This window comes from Aplysia californica, unplaced genomic scaffold, assembly GCF_000002075.1.
Source record: "Aplysia californica isolate F4 #8 unplaced genomic scaffold, AplCal3.0 scaffold00471, whole genome shotgun sequence".
Taxonomy (NCBI): Eukaryota; Metazoa; Mollusca; class Gastropoda; order Aplysiida; family Aplysiidae; genus Aplysia; species Aplysia californica.
Genome location: NW_004797741.1, coordinates 557,684 through 578,451, shown reverse-complemented (window position 1 = coordinate 578,451; position 20,768 = coordinate 557,684). Strand labels below are relative to the sequence as shown.

Sequence of the window (20,768 nt, the reverse complement as noted above, 5' to 3'; positions counted from 1 at the left end):
CCCCCCGTGTCTTGAACTGATGGAGATGATGATGGAGTGATCCTTGTTTGAAGGGGAAGCAGTGGATAACGAAAATCTACATATTTTTGAGAAACAAAATGAGGGTAGAATGAGTATGATGGAAATTGAAGTAGTCAAAATAAGTAAAGATGCCGGTTCTGTTACCTCCTTTCAGTGTAGGTTACTCAATCTGAAAATGTATCACCATATTGTTCAGCTGTAGCAAGGGCACTGCATTGTGGAAATGATCTTATTTTTACCTGGTTTTGTAGGTACAATTTAGTCTGGATTGTGCTCTTAAGTGCGCTATGGTATTACTTGAAGTTATCGTTCTGTTTATATTATGTTTGTTTTTTTTGCCATGGAATGTATCTCAAATTCAAGTTTTAGTCCACATGTTATGACAATGGTGTGTTTCTATGGACTTCAGTGCACGCTGCGATCATCGCCATCAACGAGGCGGTGGATCAGCAGGTAGCCGCTGATACCTACACAGCCATGCAGAACCCGTCTGCCATGCTGGTGAACCTTGACTCTGAGAATGTGGAGCAGTATCAACAGTTGCTTTATGAGGCCAAGAATGTCAAGGCAGAAAATGCGAAGAACAAGGTAAGCCTTCATTTTATTGTTACTGTTGTGTATGTGTGTGTGTGTGTGTGTGTTTGTGTGGGTGTGTGTGGGGGTGGATAGGTGGGGTCCGATAGATTTAGACTGTTACAGATAAGCAAAGAGTCCATAATTCATCTGTTGTGCCTATTTGCGACCCTGAGAAGAGTAGTTCTCACCAGGGTCCCCACCTCCTTCGGGTCAGGTGTGAAGCAGCCAAGTTTCCCTTTGTCCTCCGCGAATCACTGCTATCTGCTGAGCGGAAGGTCATGTTGTGTTGTTGCAAATATAAGTCTCACTTGTGCGGAGGTTCCTAGACATCTGTTTTGAAGACTGGGGTGGTCTATTCTGTGATAGCTTCTTCTTTTATTTTTCATGGCTTCATTTCTGTTGAGTTGGTTAATTTCCTCGCTGTTTGTCTGCGCAAATTTTTCCCCATGAGAAAGCTGGACATAAATCACAAACAAGCACACTCTGTTATGGCTATTGACAAAGAATACTGCAGGGACAGGGTATTGGTGGTTGGTTGGTGAGTGTTCTGGTTTGGTTCACTACTTCTTTCCTATCAAACATCTGTCATCCAGCGGGTGGTTGGCGGGTGCTCTGGTGTGGTCTGCTTCTTCTTTCCTATCAAACATATATCGTCCTTATCTCCCCTTCTTCTTTTTTCTGTTTGTTACTCTCTTGTAACACCTCTAATCTTCTGGCACTCATATGACCTTATGCAGTTGCGAGCGCCGTAAAACCTCTACTAAAACATAAACATCTGTCATCCTTATCTTTCCTCCTTTTTTGTGTTTGTTACTCTTTAAAGACTCATCTAATCTTTGGCTCTTATATGATCTGCTTGTGTTGCAAGTGCTGTAAAACTATTACTGAAACTATACAGGGTATTGCCCCCCCCCCCTGCTGTTTGATGGATTTTGTGATAGAACGATGGAAATGTAGCTGATATCTTTTTCTGTGATTCTGATCATTTATAACTCACGAAGTGAAATTCCTGACAACTTAAATATCTTCTTCTGTGCTTGAATTGTAATAATGGGTTACTAAAAAAAAATAGTAAGACTTAGTGTTTTTGAGTACAGTATAGGAACTATACTTTTTTCAATTGGCGTTTGTTTATAGTTTTTGTTCTCACGCTTTCTCTTTTTACTTTCAGAGTATAGACCCTGACAGCACATACGAGCACGATGTCTACGATGAGCTTCTCACCCAGGCAGAAATCCAAGGCAACGTCAGCAAAGTCAATAGTAAGTCATTGTATATTTGTCCTTGTGTGGTACCTTCCTCAGTTCACTTTGCTCTCACGGGTACGTTTGGTTAACTGTCGGTGTTGCATTTGGATGGACGAATTAACTGGAATGAGAGCCTATTCAAATTATTTGTTACAAAAGACTTTTCCATGAAAAGACAGGTACATTTTAAGCTCATTACAGTGGTGTAATTTAAGATTTTCAGTGATGTAAAATATGGTTGCTGAAATGGTATGACAGCTATCATCTTTTCCTCCCCTTGCTTTTAACCTGTTTTCCTTCAATTTTTGTTTGTGTTCAAAACTGCCTACCTCCTAAATTATGTAAATTGTGGTGATGGGTCGTAAAATCGTCTACATTAAAAAAATTATTTTATATTTTGTACTCATAGCTCAAAATAACCTTACCGGGTTAAAAGGGGTTTTAAGCATGCTGTGCACCTGACACTGCTATTATCGTATAATTGTTCGAACCCCTTTCTAGAAACAACACTTTCAACAGCGATACTGGCATCAAGGATTTTGTGCTTCCAGTGTCACCGTAATCTCACACTTTCCTCAGCAAATCAAGCCCTGATCAAAGTAGATGCTGCGTTCCTGAGTGGAGACAGGGATGCCCTGCTGGCAGCTCTTCAATCCCCTGCTCTGGGGCTGAAGAATGTGAACCCTGACAATATTGACTTCTACATTGCAAAGTTGGCCCTGCTTCGTCTAGGGAAATCTGAGGTATGTTGTATTTTTACTTCCAATTTAACAGTATTCTATGAATGTGTGAGGAATTGCATTTAGACCTTTTTCAAGATTACTTTCTTATCTGCGGATGTCTTTTTTGACATTCAAGTTCATGAGCAGAATGACTGTGTTTTATTACTCATTTCCCTTTCTTGTCTTCTTTCTTTTTGTAATGTATTACGACATATGCTTTGCAATTAGATCTTCAAAATGATTGGCAAACATTGATGACGCTGTGTAAATTTGCATAGTATTTCTTAATAATATCCTTATATCAAAATGTTAAGTTGTATCTTATTGTTGATGTCTATGTTGTCCGCAGAGCGCTGAGGCTGACATTGCCCTCAGTAAAGATGAGATTCAGAACGCTGTGAATGAGGCCAACTTGGAGGCTGACTCAGAGTATCAGAGTGAGTAATACCTGCTATCTCTCATATTGATAGCTTTTTTCATTTGTTTTCTGTTTTAATGTAACTTCTGTTTGTTTTCATTAAAACTTTTATAGGGCATTATGTAATATAGTACAAGTAGGCTTTGGTTGTTAAGCTTCTTCGGATCAAAACAACACCCACCCCCCTGTAGTGCAATGGGTAATACATTCTGGCACTACTATCTGGACTGTCTAACCTTCATTCTTTCCTTTCTAAAGATTCAGTGCTTACCACCTTTTTAGATACTGTGGACATGGTTAATCTGTGTGAAATAGACAAGTGAGACAGATTAAGGAGCTTAGCTTTTTCCTTAAAAATGTGGCTTCCTAAGTATTGTGGTTAGGCTTTCAGACTTACTATTGTAAGGTCGCAGTTTCGGATCCTGGTCTGGTTTGACGTTCCATCTGTGGGGAAAGGCACTTTCACAAATTTTCCTCATTCTACTCAGATGAGAATGGGTAGACAGCTAAAGACTTTGACAGATCTTGTCAGTGTGTGTCCGGACACTTGTAAAATGACAGCTTGTACTGAATACTTTTCAGAAAGCCGAGAATGTTTTTGATTGTTAAACGTTTTGTTGGAGAAATAAATTGTAAAGAGGAACAGAGCATACTTTCTGACAGGAATATATGACATACAAGTGCATTTTGTGGTTAATGTCATCATCATTATCATTGTTATTATTGGTGATATTGTTTTATATACTTTCTCATTCACAGAGTCTCAGATGGTGCTGAATGTGAACCAGGCTTTATCCTCACGTGACGCGGAACTGCTGATGAAAGCATTGCAGAACCCGACCCTCAAACTGGGAGGCATTCACTCCTCAGCCGCTCAGCTCTACGTGGAGGAACTGGCGAGCATGAGGGAGGAGAAGGGAGAGGACCTGGACTTCAATGACATTGAGGCAGCTCTCAAGGGTGAGGATTATTTGCTTGATACACTCCTTGGAATTCTAAATTAGTTTTTCTAAATTTGTAGTGCTTTTTAACATTTTTGCATCCTCTACAATTGTCTTTTTTCCATTTCATGCTCGATGATGTCAATGTCTTTTGTGAAGGTACAGTGTAATAAGATTCATAAATGGGAGCCCTGCACTAAACATTCCCATGTGTAATCCCTTGATTTGTAGTTTGAGTTACAGATTGTTCCAAGAAGTTCGAGTTGCTTTTTATTTTTTGAAACATCTTTGCACAGGAGTGGAAAATCAAGATTGTATTACATAATATGGATGTTGGTAAAAAGAGAGAAGTTTTACAGCTTGGTGTTTTATTATCAACACAGGCAATTAGGCTGCAATACAATGAGATTAGCGTGTGCTGTCATTTTGATTGAAATACTGAATTAATCACTGCCAAGATATATAGATTTTGGTCTGTCGGCAAGGAAAGGGCTGTGTTTTGGCTGATAAGAAGTAGAAGAAGCAGACAACTTTTGAAAGCTTACCAACTTCTGCACAGGGTGTTGGGGAGAAATAAAGAAAACGAGGCCACATGTTTGAGGGGTTTCTACAATGAAGCTGTTTACAAGCCGTACCTGGGATAGCCCGTCCCGTTACTGTTTTCCTTATTTGATTATTTCTGTGTCCTCAGTGATTGCTGCTGTTGTGGCTATCAACAAAGCCATCGATGCCGGTGACCCCCATGTGACCTTCACTGCTCTTCAGGAACCAGATGCTCACATCCTTGACCTTGATGAATCTATTGAAGAGAAATATCAGACCAACCTGGCTACACAGAAGTCTAACAAAGCAGACGTAGGTTTTTCCACTCACAAATCTGAATATACTCAACTGCAGCTGTTATTTAGATAACCCCACTGGCATTGACATAAACATTTAAGAATCAAGCTTATTTTTTAATGAAGGGTAAATAACAGCATTAAGTTATTGGTTTGAAGTACATAATTTAAATATGCAGTTGATTGCCTGTACAAAAGTATATGGTGAGGAGTATTCTCTTGTTTTGCATTAAGTTATTTTGTCAATTTATGTTGTGCGTGTGTCTTTGTTTCATGGTGTAATACTTGTTTGTCATTTACCTATTCCTTGTTTTGCCAGCAACCCAATGACCTGCTAACCCATGGGGAGATACTGGCTTGTATTGAAGGTGTGCACACTCAAGTCCATGAAGAACATGAAAGTAAGTTTTTAAAAGTCCAGTTAATCAGCCCGATCTTCTAGTTCATGATGACTTTTTTCTTCTTCTATATTTTGTTTAATGCCTGTCATGGTGTCTCTCCTCATTTTTCTTCTCTATGAAATGTCGTTCTCTGTGAAGAATGTAATGGTTTTTTGTTTTGTATTTAGGTTGAACATAAATAATTATTCTTTTTAGGGACTGTGAAGGGTAGCAGCCTGAATGAATTAAGTAACTTTGTCAATTTATATTTTGAGAGATGTATCTGGATTCATTTAGAATGTGAATTTTTCTTTTCTACACAAAGTCTAGTGCCACATATTGAATACAGATTTTCTTTGTGAATTATTTTCTTACCATGAAAAGTTTTGTCATGGACTCGTTTGTTCCATTCAGACTATCTGTTGTGATTTTCAAGCTTTTCTTTTTGCTGATTCTAGCAAACCAAATGTATAGGTTTGAGTGCTCATTTTGTAAGGTCTGTGTTAGTTTTTTTGCAACTGTCAGCAGCTTATTTATTTATGAAGTGTTGTGATTTTACACCATCTTTTAGATATTGTGGTGTTTTGGTTCATGAAAGTAAAAAAGTGAGCCCTCCAAACAAATAAGAAACCCCTTACAGAGCCAAAAAAAAGTCACAAGCATTGAAAGAGACTAAAGTACAGAGTAAAACGCAAAATAAAGGCTTGAAGATCATGTTTCATTTTTTTTTTAATGTGCAAGAACGAGATGTGACCTTTTCTTTAGTTAGCCTCACTTGCGTTTCCCATGGTACTGTTTCTCCAGGAATTAAAGCTATCACCCAGATCAACGAAGCTATTGACAAAGGTGAGGAGGCAGAGACAGTTCAAGCATTGCAACTATCAGCTGCCAAACTCCGCGACATTCAGCCTGAACAGGCCCTTCATTATCAGATTCTGCTAGCCAGACAGAAAGACAAGAAAGCAGAGGTGAACTTTTCTTTATTATTAGAAATTGGTTGTGTAAGTGATAAAGCAGCTGTTTGTTACCTCAAAAGATCGCAGGCTGACGTACTGAAACCTATTTGTCTGTGGTAGATTGTTTTAGTTTTGAGTGGTTCTGGTACTGTTTTTGATTTTCTTGGTGCAAATTTTCATACTTCTGATATTGTGTACTGGCATGTGGAGTTTCAGTTAATTAATTTTCGCATAGAGGGTTTTGTAGTGAGTGATGTATGGGGGGAGGGAGAAGGGCTGCTCTGAGGCTGTGAAAGGGTGGACAGTTAAACTGATGATAGTCCAATGTTTCATGCAGATGGTCTCATAGACCTCATTGCCAGCATATTTGGAGGCTGGAGTTATTTTATACTTTGTTTTCCTTGAATGGGCATATCATCACTTTGATCAGCCTGAATACACTGCAGGTACCTCTGGTTATTGATGAAGATATTCTTTTTGAAACAGATTAGGTTATTTTGACTCACTTAAAGAATACTCTGGTACTGGTAGGTTTTACATTATTTTCTTCTGTTGTTTATGTCTGTATGTTTTTCTTGCTCTTTCCCACAGCTAATTGACTGCTTTTGTGTTCATGTGCTTCTCTTTACTCAAAGCATTGAGATAGGACTGTTTGAATGATTGTCTGGTTGTAACGTCTAGTCGTTTGGATTTTCAGGATAACAATGATGATGCAGCTGTCCTGTGGCTGGAGGAGATCCAAGCCTGTGTGGACAAAGCGAATGCGAACTGCCAAGAAGGACTGAAGAGTAAGAGCACATAGCATTAGTATTTCTCTACATGGTCAATAGCACATTTTTTGGTGCAACCTCTGCTTCATATTGTCTTACTGTTTGTACTAATGTGTCACATGAATAGCAGGTGTAATTAATGAAGGTATTCTTTTTTAATGGATTAGTTGATTATGTGACGTTCTTTGTCATCGTAATGTGGTATCAAGTTGTTGTCACATATATCAGAACTGTATCTATTTGTGAGGAATTCTTTCCCTTTCCACTAGCCTTTGGACAATGTTTCCGAATCAGGAATGAAAGAAAAAAATGCTGATTTATTCCATGGTTTGTCTGATGTGCAGTGTCTCGAGGCGTCGCTTCTGTGAACCAAGCTCTGAAGGAAGATAACAAGGAGGCTCTTTTGACGAGCTTGACCTCATCTGAAGTGAACGTCCACAGCGTCACAGGAGACTGCATAGAGGGTTACCAGCAGGCCTTGCTGGCTGCTGTGCAAGAGTCGTCCAAAGAAGGTGAGTGTGTGTGTGTGTGTGTGTTTTCTCCTCTTTGTTTTTGTCATAAAGGTTCTATAGCCAGCGATGTAACTTTTTCTCAGTCAGTTCATTTTATGTTACTGTATATGCTTTTGTGTAGTAGATGACTTTGGTTTATAAAGGTTGAAAAAGAATGTACTTTCTACCATAGTCTTTGTTAAACAGCCACAAGCGTAACATCCCCTTGTTGAAATGTTGTCATGGGTTGTTGGTGGGTTCTCTGGTGTGGTTTGCTCCTTCTTTCCTATCAAACATTCTACCATCCTTACCTCTCCTCCTTTTTTGTGTTTATTACTCTCTTGTAACACTTCTATTCTTCGACACCTATATGACCATATTGTGGTCCTTTTTTTTTTAATAGGAAAGGATTTTACGGCGCTCGCAACTGCATAAGGTCATATGAGCGCCAAGTATTGTGGTCCAGGTGCCGTAAAACTTACTAAAACTGAAATGTTGTCTTGCTTTATTACAGTCGGTGGAAGTGCACAACACTGTTGGATAGTCTGAAATATTATTGACCTGTACGTTTTATGCTAATATTTTTTTCTGAGATCTGTTTTTCATGAAATTTTTCTAAGGTGTTCAGGGGTAGATGAAACACATCTTCTTCTGGTAGGAAATTTGACATCTTGAAGTAACTTGTGGTGTTTATCTCTTTTCCCAGGTGAGACCGGCAGTGGCTGGATGATGAACAGGCTGAAGGATGGCACCAAATTCTTCTACAACATTGAGACCGGAGCTCATGCCTGGACTCGTGGAGACAACATCATTAAGGACTACGCTCTACTCAACAAGGAAGATATTCAGGTAACTTTCAAGGCTTGAGATGGTGTATTGGCTGATCTCGACTTGACTTTCTCAATCCAGCAGTCACTTAAACTTGTGCTTTTCAGTTGGATGCCATGATATAACATAAACAATTCTTTTAATTTGTCTTAAGTTGTTTTACAGGAAAGTAATGTTTTTTCTGATGCCCAGGATTTGATGATAATAGCTTTATTCAAAGATCTAAGAGACTTAAAGGATCAAAGAGGTGTCCTTGACTTCAATCTTTTTAGATTGGGTTTACCAAAAACTGCTAGAAAGAAAGGGAATTTCGCATAAGCTGACCCTTTTTGAGTTCGCACTTTTTAAAATCATATAAGTAGCATCAGTATATATGATATGTAAAGATGTCCTGGGGGAAAAAAAAGAATAGACTTGGAAAAATTCTTACCACCCATACTTCAGGAAAGAAAATGATGTGCATATAGAAACATTTGTTCAGCATTACTGATGCTACTTTCAACCTAGCAAATTTTAAATGAGAAAAATTTCACATGCCAGTCTGCCAACGTCATCTTCAGCAATAAGTGTTGTTTGAATCCTGTGATTTGCCTTTCTCACGCAGTTTCTTTGATATCTTTAACCTTCAATTTGTGGTTACTGTATTTAATCATGTTTAAAAAAAAAGAAAGAATATGTACACTAAATTATTTGTGTCAACATGAAGTAAAATAAAGCATTGGGGTTACTCTTCCTTCCATAGAGGGTAGTGTCTGAAGTGACAGCTGAGTACGACAGAGAGATGCTGTTCAAGTCAAATGAAGGTCTCATCACCAAGATCCAAGCAAACGTTCGAGGTCACCTGGCAAGGAAGGCGTACAAAGAGAGGAAGAACTTCATGAATACACAGCTGCCCGCTATTCTCAAAATTCAAGTGAGATTTTTTATTGTATAGGAAAGACATTTGTGTGATGTGGCTGATTATTGAGGCTGATCAAAAGAAAGAAAAAAAAGGAATCTTTTTTATGTTTTATGTTGTATTTTTGGGGGAAGGAAATAATAATAATAATAATAAATAGCATTTATACTGCGCATTTCCATTTCCTGAAAGATGCTCAATGCGCATTACAATGAAAAAGACATCACATCTTAAAAATTAATCGACACAAATGTGTACGTAAAACAAAGTATTATACATATAATATAAATGCATATGTGTAAAATTTTATACCAGAAAAACAGTCTCGCAGTGAGGTTGAAAATGTGTTCACTAAAAATATACAATGCAATATAAATTCACGAACAGTCAAAATACAGTTGAAACGTGAGTAACTAGAAACATTCATTAAAACATTAATTCTATACAGATAGAAAAACATTTCCACTCTATCTCTCTCTCTCTCTCTCTCTCTCTCTCTCTCTCTCTCTCTCTCTCTCTCTGTCTGTCTCTCTCTCTCTCTCTCTCTCTCTCTCTCTCTCTCTCTGTCTGTCTCTCTCTCTCTCCCTCTCTCTCTCTCCCTCTCCCTCTATCTCTCTCTCTCTTTCTCTCTCCCTCTCTCGCTATCTCTCTCTTTTCTCTCTCTTTTCTCTCTCTATCTCTCTCTTTTTCTCTCTCTCATTCTCACTCGCTATTTCTTCAGTCTCACAGTCTGGCATACACATGCATATATATCACAGTACATCATTATGACAGGTAAGCTTTTGTGAATAAAAAATGCTTCAGCTGATTTTTGAAAATGGAAATTGTTGGGGCAGATCTTATTTTATATGGGATTTCGTTCCATACCTGGGGACCAAAGAACAAAAAGGAACGCTCGCCGTATGTTTTGTAGTTTTGTTTTGGAGTTTTAAGAATTAGATTGTCAGAGGCTGATCTAAGGGCTCTAGGTGGATTATATAATTCCAGGAATGTTTTAAGATAAAAAGGTGCACTATCATTTATACATTTAAAACAGAGAACGGCAGTTTTGTATTTAATCCTTTCTTTTATTGGCAGCCAGTGTAGTTCTTTCAGAATTGGTGTTACGTGGGCTGATTTCTTTTGTTTCATTATCAATTTTGCTGCTTGATTTTGAAGTACTTGTAACTTTGATAGTTTTTCGGATGTCAAACCGGACAAAATAACATTACAGTAATCTAACTTTGATAAAATGAGTGTTGTTACAAGTGTCTTGGCTGCTGCTTTAGTTAAATAATTTCTTACACTGCCAATTTTCTTAAGCTGAAAGTAAATACTTTTGCTGAGCTGGCTTATTTGGGAGGACATAGACATATCATAATCCGACTGAACCCCTAGATTTTTAAGACTTCTTTTTGAACGAAGGAAAAATAGTTAGAATAACTTACGCTTCTGTGGATTTTAGGATTCTTCAGTTACGTAATGAAAGTTAGTAAAACGTAATGAAAGCTTTTGCATAAATTGTCTGTTACGCTTTAGGTCTTATATTTATTTTTTATTGAGAGAATTATTGTTACAGTTGATTTATTGTTTCCACAGGCCTGTTGGCGAGGTGCAAAACAAAGGCACAAGTACAAGGATCGTGTGAATTTGCTTAAAGACAACACAGATTCTGTCATTTTGGTAAGAACAACAGTATTTTAGTTAGGCCCTGTTGCACTGAGCATGCATGTTATGAATACGTTTTGTTTAATTTTTTACCTTTGGCCTTTAGATTTGGTGGTGGTGGGGGCTGGCTCATTTTGAGTTTGTTTTGCAAATGTACATTCAGGGAAGTTAACCACTTTGGTGAGTTCACAGAATTTGAAATTCAGTGCACGCTTGCTAAAACAGACATTTTTAAACTTAATTGTAGACAGATAAGACAATATGTGGGTGAAGATCAGGATTGTGTGTGTCGGAGATGACTCTGCGTATTGCACTTTTCACTTGCTAATGGCTGACATATCATCCGTCAGTGCTGAGAAAGCCTTTTCTTTGAGCATGAACGTCATGTTGGCCAAAAAATAGGAGTTATTCCATGATTTATGTGGCCATTTTTTGTCATGGTATTTTTAGTCATACAAGGTTACAGGGATCAAGTTCTTCTGTGTTCAATATAAACTATTAATATCAATTTACTTAGTCTATGGGCTAGAAAAGGACCACCACCTGTGCAAAGTCAGTTGTAACGAGGGTGCACTGTATTGTTCATTTTGCCCATGAGTGTTTTTAATGAATATGCCTTGTTTCTAACACTTACATTAAAGAATGCTGCATTCTCCTCTCCTCAGCTTCAATCCTATTACAGAATGTGGAAAGCAAGGACAGCTTACAGGAACAGACTGAAATATTTCAAAGACAATGTAAGTCGACTTTGATTTTGAAATAAATGATGAAATAATGATTTATCTTTTTTTGCATCTGATGTCTTAACTTATAAGTATTTTTTAAAATCTGTATGTGTCTCAACATCTTTTACAGACATATTCCAATTACAATTTAAGGTTTGTGGCAAAATAATTTTATTTTTGTTTTTTCTTAAAGAGGCTAAATAGTTTGTTAGTTTGCTTTTGTGCTTTGGGTAAAATTTTTGCAGCCAGTATTTCGTTTGTCTTGCAGGAAGATGCAATCGTCAAAATACAAGCATACTTCAGGTCCAACTTGGCACGGCAAGATTACAAAGCCCTTAGTAAGTAGAACAGTGTTTGGTCTTTTTTAAAATCATTTTTTAGAATTCTAGAAATCACAAAACTTTCTTTTTGTGATATTCTATGATGTGAATGTCCTTTTAATCTTTGTTATGGTAAGGTTCATCTCACTGGAAAAGAGAATACTTTTATGTTCCCACAGCACTGTATTCGCGTCGAGTCTGAACGATCATGGGTTTGGTTCGTTTCTGGGTTGGTAAAGATTTTATGTTCCCTAGAAAGGCTTTTGGCTCTAAGGGATTTACTTGATGGTGAACTGAACAGTCAGGCTAAGGATTGGCCTTGAAGAGAGCTGAATAAAAGACAAACTAAATGCGGAGAAAAAGATGGCATATCATGCCTGAGAGGTTTTTGAGTATGAAAAGTGTGTGCGTGCGTGCGTGTGTGCGTGCGTGCGTGCGCGCAACTGTTGATTGGATGGTGGACTATTTTTATGCCATGGCCTGCTCTTGGTGGGCAATGTGCTAAGATGGGACAGGAAAGGTAGCACAATTTGATTTGTCTCTTGTTTTCTATGATCGAATTGAAAAAATCTCACAAACTTAAACAATTATATTCTCACTATTTGTTTCTGCTCTCCAAGGGGGTTTGTAAAGTAATACAATTTCTACTGTTTGTTTGTCTTGTTTAGTCCTGACATATTTGCCTAAAATCTCTTTTTTGCGTCTTCATTTTTCAGCTACAGATGATAATCCATCTCTTGGTGTTGTGAGAAAATTTGTTCACCTCCTGGATGCAAGTGATAATGATTATTCTGAAGAATTAGGTATGTTAAGCCTTTCTCTGTTTTATGCATTAAAAGAAATATGAGTTCTCAATTGTTTTTCATAAAGGAAATGTACAGGCAGCAACACCCAGGTACATTCTTAAACAGTGACTAACAAAATGTGTGGTTAGAGAGAGCCAACGGAGGGTTCCAATCTTCCCTCTCTCCTCGTCTGGTGTTTTGTCTGGTGTCATGTAGTAATATTAATTTTCTGTTTTGCTGTTTGGTACTGTACCAGCCCTGTAAAGTAGGGTCAGTCAGAATTAAGTTTTTTTTTAAGTGTCCATGACAATATATATATGGGAGGCATGCTAACAAAGTGAGTTACTCCTCAGATTTGAGCCACATGGAAATAGATAGGACGCTTATAGGTGAAGTTTTTACGTTTTATAAGTATAAAATGATAAAGGACAGGTTATAGTTAAAGACTATGGCATCAATAGAAAATCTGCAAATTTGTGCCTAATGTCGATTTTAGCCAATGTCTCCATTTGTGGATTGCGAGAAATAGCTCATTTTGTCAGCACGCCTCATATATATAAATAACATCAGTACATGTTCTCTTCGTCCCCTGACGTGCAGAGCTGCAAAAACTGCGCCAGCAGGTTGTGGCTGAGATCCGATCGAACCAGCAGCTGGAACAAGATCTTGACCAGATGGACATCAAGATCGGCCTGCTCATTAAGAACAGAATCACCTTGCAGGTAAAAGCTTATTGCTGTGGTATTTTGAGCGTATCACTTTTCCTTGTTGAACTTGGGTTAAACTGGGTTTTTTTGTGGAGACTGAATCAGTCAATTTGAATCTTGGAGATGGAGAGTATTGATATTATAGTCTTTGATGCTATATTCACAAGCTTTTTCTTTCCATTTTTATTCTATTCTTACAAATGTGGCTTTGTGAAAATTACTATCTTTTTCAATATATGTCCTGTGACATATTTTAATGTGGTTTTAAAGTTTTGACATGGGGTGAGGGGTTTGCAGGTGCTTTGGTGTGGTTTGACCTTTCTGTCCTATTTAAAAAATCTGTTCTTATCCTTCATCCTTTTCTTTGTATGTTACTCTTAAGTAACACCTCTGATCTTCAGCACTCATAGGACCTATTTCTTTTGCAAGTGTCTTAAAACTCTTACTAAAACTAAACTAAAGAAGTTTTGACTATAGCTTTTGGTCTGTTGCCGTGCTGTGCTTCATTAATGTGGGTATTATCATTTCATAAATATATTTGATGAAATAGAGGCTAGGTTTCAATATCTGTGAATGGCTTTGGAGTATTGTCAGTAATCTTCCTTCTCTCCCATCAGTCTTTCTACATCTGTCTGTCTTGCTTCTGTCCTCGTGCGACCTGACCATTTTTTGTGCCAATATAAATTTTATATTGCTGAACCAACTTGTCTCCGTGCTGCCTCCTCTCCCCTCCAGGACGTGGTGACCCACAACAAGAAGCTGACCAAGCGCACGTCGGACGACCCCCAGCTGCGGGGCGGCGGCCTCAAGGCCCTCAGTAAGGAGAACCACGAGCGGCTGGAGACCTACCAGCACTTGTTCTACCTGCTGCAGACCTGTCCCAACTACCTGGCTAAGCTCATCTTCGAGATGCCCCAGTCCCGCACCACCAAGTTCATGGAGGCCGTCATCTACTCCCTGTTCAACTACGGAGCCAACCAGAGGGAGGAGTACCTGCTGACCAAGCTGTTCCAGACTGCGCTGGAGGAGGAGATCAAGTGAGTGGCTCGTGTTGTGTCCTTGTTCTCTGTGAACTACCAAGGGAGTAGGGGTCAGAGCAGGAGGTGCAATGAGCTTATCAGGGTGCCAGAGTGCATGAGAGCACAAAAGTGGAAAAGTTTGTCTTTTAGTATAGATGTATTTATGAAGACACTAGGAAAAACTTTGACTGCTGAAGTTTGTACTGTGTTATAAAGGAAGTGTAGGTGGCTTCAGTTTGTGTTTCATTATGTATACAGGATCTATAGACTGGGCGTGCTGGAAGCTTAGTTGGTATCAGGTTGAATTGTTCAGATCTCCAACAGGCCATTCTTGATTGAACTGCGGACCATTTTAGAAGTTTCTATGTTTCTTGAATGTAAGAGAGCTTCAACCTTTTATTTACCTTGTGTTCTTTTTGGATTGAAAGAGGTATTGAAGCTAAAATGATGTCGTAGTAAGTCTATACAGTCTATAGACTCTGTATAGAACAGTTAGATGATATAATTGGCATATTTTGTTGCGCCATTTCAGTGACACGTGATGGGCTGTCATTGCACCCTCTGCCTTGTTCCTATTTCAGTGGTTAATCTCATAGCGCTGACTCCCAACTGGTTTCTTCATGCTGTTTGGGACTGTTGAAAATATTTCATGTTTCCAAACCCTTTCCTTAACATAATTTTCCCCTGTGGAGCCAATGTTTAACTGAACTGGTTCTTTGTGGACCTGAAGTGACTAAAGTCATTGTGTCCTACTGCATCTTTTGTTACAAGGTTTATTACTATTTAACTCCCCAACATTTTGTTCCTTGAATCTAGTCTAATACTTTTGGAAAACGCTCAAATGCAATCATTTAACCTCTTCGTGTAGTCAAATTCCCCATCTCAAACAAATGGTTTGTTTGCATGTTGCTCGCCCCTAACCTGCCAGAGATGTAGTAATGTCCTCACCACATTGTTCCAGCATCACTCCTCAGCATCTCATCTACACCATCTCATAGTTGAAATGTACGTTCGTTCATCAAACCTTCATATGCAATATCCATATTCATCATTGCATTGCACACAGTATTGTGCATATCATGACAAAATTTATATCTCGGATTCTGAAGAGGCAACACCAAATTGCATTATTTTTATTTATAGTTTTTTGTTTTTTTCCCCTTTCTCCTTGTATGACAGCACTTTCCAGTATTGTATTTAGTGTTTGTCTCTTCATTTGACATACCATGTTTAACATTGCCATTTATATATGTCTGTTGCACTCGCAGGAGAATGTAAGTATTTGCATGCTTCCACTTTGTGTATGGCACTGGTGTCACTTAGGCGGTTGACCTGCAAGAGTAAGGAGAGTTCAGAATGCTGTAAACAGTATCTTCTTTTTCATCAATTTGCTTACTTTTGAATTTGTTTTCTCTCAAGAAAAGCTGCATATTTTCACTCAGTCTGTCAATGCATTGTTTTTTATTCTTTACTAAATAAATTTTCTTTTCTTCCATTGATTTCTTTGTGAAGAGGTCCCATTATGGTGACTGGTTTCTTTGGTCTCTCTCATTTTCTCTGGCTATTCAGGATTGTTAATTTCTTTTTGGTTTTGTAATAACTGTATATGGTTTTTTGATTTCTTTCATATTTTCTGTGTAGACCATATATTGGAGGAAAGTGAAGCAACATTTTCAGCTTTGATTGTCCAAGTGGCATAAGCTTGCTGTGGTTTCGGACAATTAGCACGACTATATGTGCACGGTATATGACGTGTATTTAGATGATGACACAAATACAGTAGAATACAACAAAGGGGGTTTCTTCAACATTTGGGATGCATATTATATATATATTTATATAATATATATTATATTCTTAGGCCTCTAAATGAAAGATATAAATATTATCCAGTAAACTTGCTTTGTTGTATGGAATAAATCAAAATGCAAAATTTATGAGTAGTGTAGGAAGCTTTTCTTGCTGTGTTGTCTTCTAACGTCACTGTTTGGTTGTGTTTTTGTGTCCTGAAAGCCTGGAGAGAGGCGTGCAGCTATTGATACTCTTTACATTTGTAGGAATGTTTGCTGACGTATGAAAGTGGAACACTATACCATTTTTTTTGTTGGTCTTCGGCAAAACCAAAAATTTTGTTAAAGCACCTAACATCTGTTTTATGTGTTGAGTTGTCTACACTTTGATTTTGTACACATTTGACCCCTCCCAAAATCCCTCATTAGGGCTTACACTTTTGCTTTTTATTGTCTTGACCTATGAAATTTAGTTCATAGTATAGTATAATATGTATCAAAGTGTTAAAATATTTATCTCAAAATAGTAGAAAAGTGCTCAGTGTTGGACGTTTTGGGTACTCTGAATTGGCAGCACCATACCTCTTTGTAATTTTTCTGAACAAAAAGGCATTTTCTGTCTCCGTTGTATGTGTGGGGTACTTACTTGTTTTGTGTATCTTTTCTGCCTCCTTTCCTTTCTTCCTCATTACTTCTACCACTTGTCTGAGTGCCTCTCTGTCTCCATGACATGTGTCCAGTTTGATGTGTTAACACCCCCTCCCCCCCTCCCCTTTTCGAGCTTAAAAAAAAAAGAAGAGAAAAAAAAAGCAAATAACACTTTTTTTTTCTCTCAGATCGGGCTATGTGCATTTCTCCTGTTGATGCTGTTCTAAGAGTTGTGGCAGGAACTGCTGGTGTTCTGATTCTTTGAGTCTTTCCTGTGTCTCTTCTCGTTTACTGGCTTGTGCCTTGCTGTAGAGACTATGCCATTGTCTCTATTTTTCTTCTTTGAAATATGCATCCTGTGATTCTGAGAATAATCTGTTGGGCATGTGAAGGAGTGGGCTGCGTGCCCTTGGCGCCATGTTAGAGCTCAGATGTGATATACTCTTTTAATTCTTTTTATTGTTCGTATTGTCGGTGCCTCAAGCAATCTTAACTCAGTTTGGGCACTTTTTATGTCAGAGACAAAAAACCCAACTGGTTTTGTTGTGTTGTTTCCATTAAAAAAATCATGAAAAGCAAGAAAATTGCAAACCTTGACCATAGCATCAAACTGCATTTTGGTGATGTTAAAAGGTGCATCTTTGATAGAGCTTTGAGAGTGTGTGAAAGTGGAAAATTCTCAAAATTTGGACTTAACTGCCTTGCTTGCAGCAGCGATGATATGTTCATTGCAAAATGTTGCCTTGTGGTGCTGACTTGCCATTAAATTAGTGCTCAACTTACTGTTAGCTCTTACAGCTGTGACAGATACAACTGCAACTACAGCAGCAGCGTCATCAACAATGGCAGAGTTTTTATTGGTTGTTTTATCTTAGCGATGGTTTCATGAAGTGTTTGTCAAGCTTGATGTGGTGTTGGTGCATTGTCTCTGCTGTCTTGATAGACTGTTCTCATAATTATGGCTTTAACGCTCTCTATATGGAAATGTTTTTTGCGAGAGAACGCGCCTCATGGCATTGGTGCCTTTTTTGAAGAGATTGTAATTTATGATAGTCAAACAGTAAATAACCGGTTATTTTCCAAAAATGCTTTTTAAGATACCTACACCAGCGGGTAAACTTTAATTTCTGATGCAGCAGTTTCGTGAATTTATCCCGGCTGTTCTAAACCATTGCATTTGAAGCTTACTAATTTTTTCCATTTGTCTCCATGTTCAATAGATGTTCTTAGTAGTCAGTGCATTGAAAATTTTGTGTATTTTTGGCCAAAGAATTATTAATTTGAAAAAACAAAAAACAAAAAAAGATAATAACACATCCCATGTAGCTGAGATCTCTTGACATGGCTGTGAGAATAGGTAGACATTCATTAGGTTTGTATTATTGTAAAAAGTGTAGTTCGTGTATTGTGCTCACGCTGCAGAGATGAATATTTTAAAACATTTTAAAAAAATGAAAACGTAATCATTTGATGAAAAAAATTAAATGCAGGAGTCGGAATCAATTTCCTATCACCACCATTTATACATGATACAATTTATCAAGGTCAAAGCTTTGGATAGGCTGTATGGTAATTTTTATAGTAAAATGTAATAACATACGATTTCTTCCTTTTTTAATCATACATTGTATATTTTCATGAAGGAGCATATGACTAAATTAGCATAATTTCTTTTTTTTTTAATATGAAAAATCTAAAAATATGAATCTAATATAGCTTCTTTTAGTTATGTTTGATAATCAGGGAGATAAATTCTGATAATGAAATTTGACTCCAAAAATTGTATCAAAATATTTTTTTTTGTTAAAGAAAAGAAAGCCAGTTAGACCCTGTTATTTTGTCTACTGAAATCATATCAAAATTAGTATTGTTTTTTTTGGGGTGGGGGTGGGGGTTTAGATAAGCGTATGAGCGTAAAATTTCCAAACTCACCTCGACTCTGTACTAACTTATACTTTATTTTGTGTTCATGCATGAGTCAAATCTTCAGACGACTGTTATAACTGATGATTCTGACCTATATTTGACTGACCTGTTTTCGCTTTTGTTCTCAGCTCCAAGGTTGACAAGATGACAGACATCGTCACAGGCAATCCATTGGTAGTGAAGATGATAGTGGGATTCAACAGGTGTGTGTTTCTGTGTGTGTGTGAGTGAGAGAGGGAGAGGGAGAGAGAGAGAGATGTCTGTCTCTGTATTTGTATCTGAGTGAGAGAGAACTCAAGTATTTGTGTAAGATACAGGGGTTTTTTTTATAGTAAAGAAATTTACTCTTTGTGATCAGAAATTAGTTTCAGGTATACCTTAAACTCACCATCATGTGTCAGAAATAGAATTTTTATGGCTGTGTTCTATGGCATAAGGAATTAAAAGTACAGCCCATTATTCAATAGCAAGTGGTTGATAGATGTTCTGTGGTCTGCTCCTTCGAAATTAAAAAAAATAATTTTTTGATCGTCTTAATCTGTTCAAGGTGAAATCCAGCAGTTAGAACGCGGACTCTGCATTAAACAACTTCCATTACATCCAAACTGTGGAAAAGTAATGTTATTTATCATGCAACTTTTGTGCTTTTATACCTTTCAAAATCAACTCAATGCGGTAGAGAGTGGTCTTTTAAAGTTTGTCAATGAAAGGGGTACTAAGATAACCAATTGGAAAATGCATCAAAAGTTTATCTAGAAAAGAATAGCACCCACTGCAGTTTGTTGTGTTGGCGCTGATGTGATATTTTTGGTCTGTTTTCATGTTTGTTCAGGAACCAGCGTGGCCAGAATGCCCTGAAGGAGATGCTGAGTCCTCTGATCACCAGCGTCATCGAGGACAGAAATCTGCGCATCAACACTAACCCTGTGGAGGTGTACAAGGCCTGGGTCAACCAGACAGAGTCCAGCACTGGCAAAGCCAGGTGGGGGGACTATTGGTCTTGCTGTTAACACACACTCATGAGTTGTGCTCTCTCTCTCTCTCTCTCTCTCTCTCCCTCCCTCCCTCCCTCCCTCCCTCCCTCATTAAATAACGCAGAGAAAAAAGTACACTAGGTCTTCTGAGTGGTCTGTTTTACATTAGAAGTAAACACTTCAGCCTTGAAACGAACAAACCTACAAATTCCAGCAATTGTGTACCTTTCTTTTAACCAATAGTACTTCCTGTTTTGTATGTGTCTTGTCTATTCTTAGAGATCTGAATTTGTGAATAAAAGTGTGTGTTGACCCTTGCTTCCTATTCTTGCTGTTGCAGCGGTCTGCCATATGATGTGTCAACGGAACAAGCCCTTAAACATGAAGAAGTCCGTACACAGATAGAAGAAACTATCAAGCGACTGCAGGGAGTCACAGATCGTTTCCTCAACAAGATCCTCTCTTCTTTAGACAGCATCCCGTGAGTTCACTATCTGTAGCTTCAGAGTAGTCAAAATGAGTATTGAATTTGTAGAAAATGTTACAGGAGTGCTGCTGTCGTTGAAAGGTTGACGCTGAATATGTTTCTACAATTTGTATTCTATATATCTGATATAACGGGACTTTATTTGTCACATTGGAGGTGATGACAAAATAAGCTTGGTGTTTTCTCAAATAAAACTGTTTAGTGAATGCTGCTTTTTCTTTTTTAAATGTTGGCCATTGTGCCTAGCGAGAAAAGGTCTTTCAGTTATTAGTGAATGATTTTCAGCACATATGACTCAAAGAACTTACTTTAAAAAAGAAAGAACTCTATGCATGTGGTTTAGAAAGACAAGTCTGTAAAAGTCTTATTGATAAATTTGTACTGTACCTTTTCTGTGTTAGGGAGACACTGTCCTTTTTCTATTACATGTTTGGAGGTACTGTGGATCTGGCTAGTCTACAAAATTAAAGAATATTTTCTCATTTGTTCCATCAGGTACGGGATGCGTTACATGGCCAAAGTAATGAGGGAGTGCCTGTTGAAGAAGTTCCCAGATGCACCAGAAAAAGATGTTTTAAAGGTGGCTGTTCTGTATTTTTTCTTAATTTTAGCAACAGTTTTATCATTGACATCACAGCAGTATGAAGTTGTTG

The 20,768-nt window shown here is 37.9% G+C and overlaps 1 protein-coding gene across 6 annotated transcripts in view; it reads left to right on the top strand.

Moving 5' to 3' along the window:
• LOC101859725 (ras GTPase-activating-like protein IQGAP1) overlaps window positions 1-20,768 on the top strand; it is an 88,259-nt gene that overhangs the window by 54,381 nt on the left and 13,110 nt on the right. For 3 of the 6 annotated variants that reach the window (XM_013086477.2, XM_013086473.2, XM_013086475.2), the window contains exons 10-32: window positions 431-609; window positions 1,769-1,859; window positions 2,424-2,587; window positions 2,916-3,003; window positions 3,744-3,944; window positions 4,617-4,780; window positions 5,084-5,165; window positions 5,910-6,112; window positions 6,798-6,888; window positions 7,215-7,382; window positions 8,068-8,210; window positions 8,932-9,102; window positions 10,666-10,749; window positions 11,400-11,471; window positions 11,728-11,797; window positions 12,496-12,582; window positions 13,165-13,286; window positions 14,007-14,308; window positions 15,559-15,564; window positions 18,783-18,857; window positions 19,487-19,636; window positions 19,969-20,109; window positions 20,611-20,695. In XM_013086477.2, the coding sequence (XP_012941931.1) occupies window positions 431-609; window positions 1,769-1,859; window positions 2,424-2,587; window positions 2,916-3,003; window positions 3,744-3,944; window positions 4,617-4,780; window positions 5,084-5,165; window positions 5,910-6,112; window positions 6,798-6,888; window positions 7,215-7,382; window positions 8,068-8,210; window positions 8,932-9,102; window positions 10,666-10,749; window positions 11,400-11,471; window positions 11,728-11,797; window positions 12,496-12,582; window positions 13,165-13,286; window positions 14,007-14,308; window positions 15,559-15,564; window positions 18,783-18,857; window positions 19,487-19,636; window positions 19,969-20,109; window positions 20,611-20,695 (2,939 nt within the window). The remainder of the gene's footprint in view (window positions 1-430; window positions 610-1,768; window positions 1,860-2,423; window positions 2,588-2,915; window positions 3,004-3,743; window positions 3,945-4,616; window positions 4,781-5,083; window positions 5,166-5,909; window positions 6,113-6,797; window positions 6,889-7,214; window positions 7,383-8,067; window positions 8,211-8,931; window positions 9,103-10,665; window positions 10,750-11,399; window positions 11,472-11,727; window positions 11,798-12,495; window positions 12,583-13,164; window positions 13,287-14,006; window positions 14,309-15,558; window positions 15,565-18,782; window positions 18,858-19,486; window positions 19,637-19,968; window positions 20,110-20,610; window positions 20,696-20,768) is intronic. The other 3 variants (XM_005105460.3, XM_005105464.3, XM_013086478.2) reach the window with 3 other exon arrangements.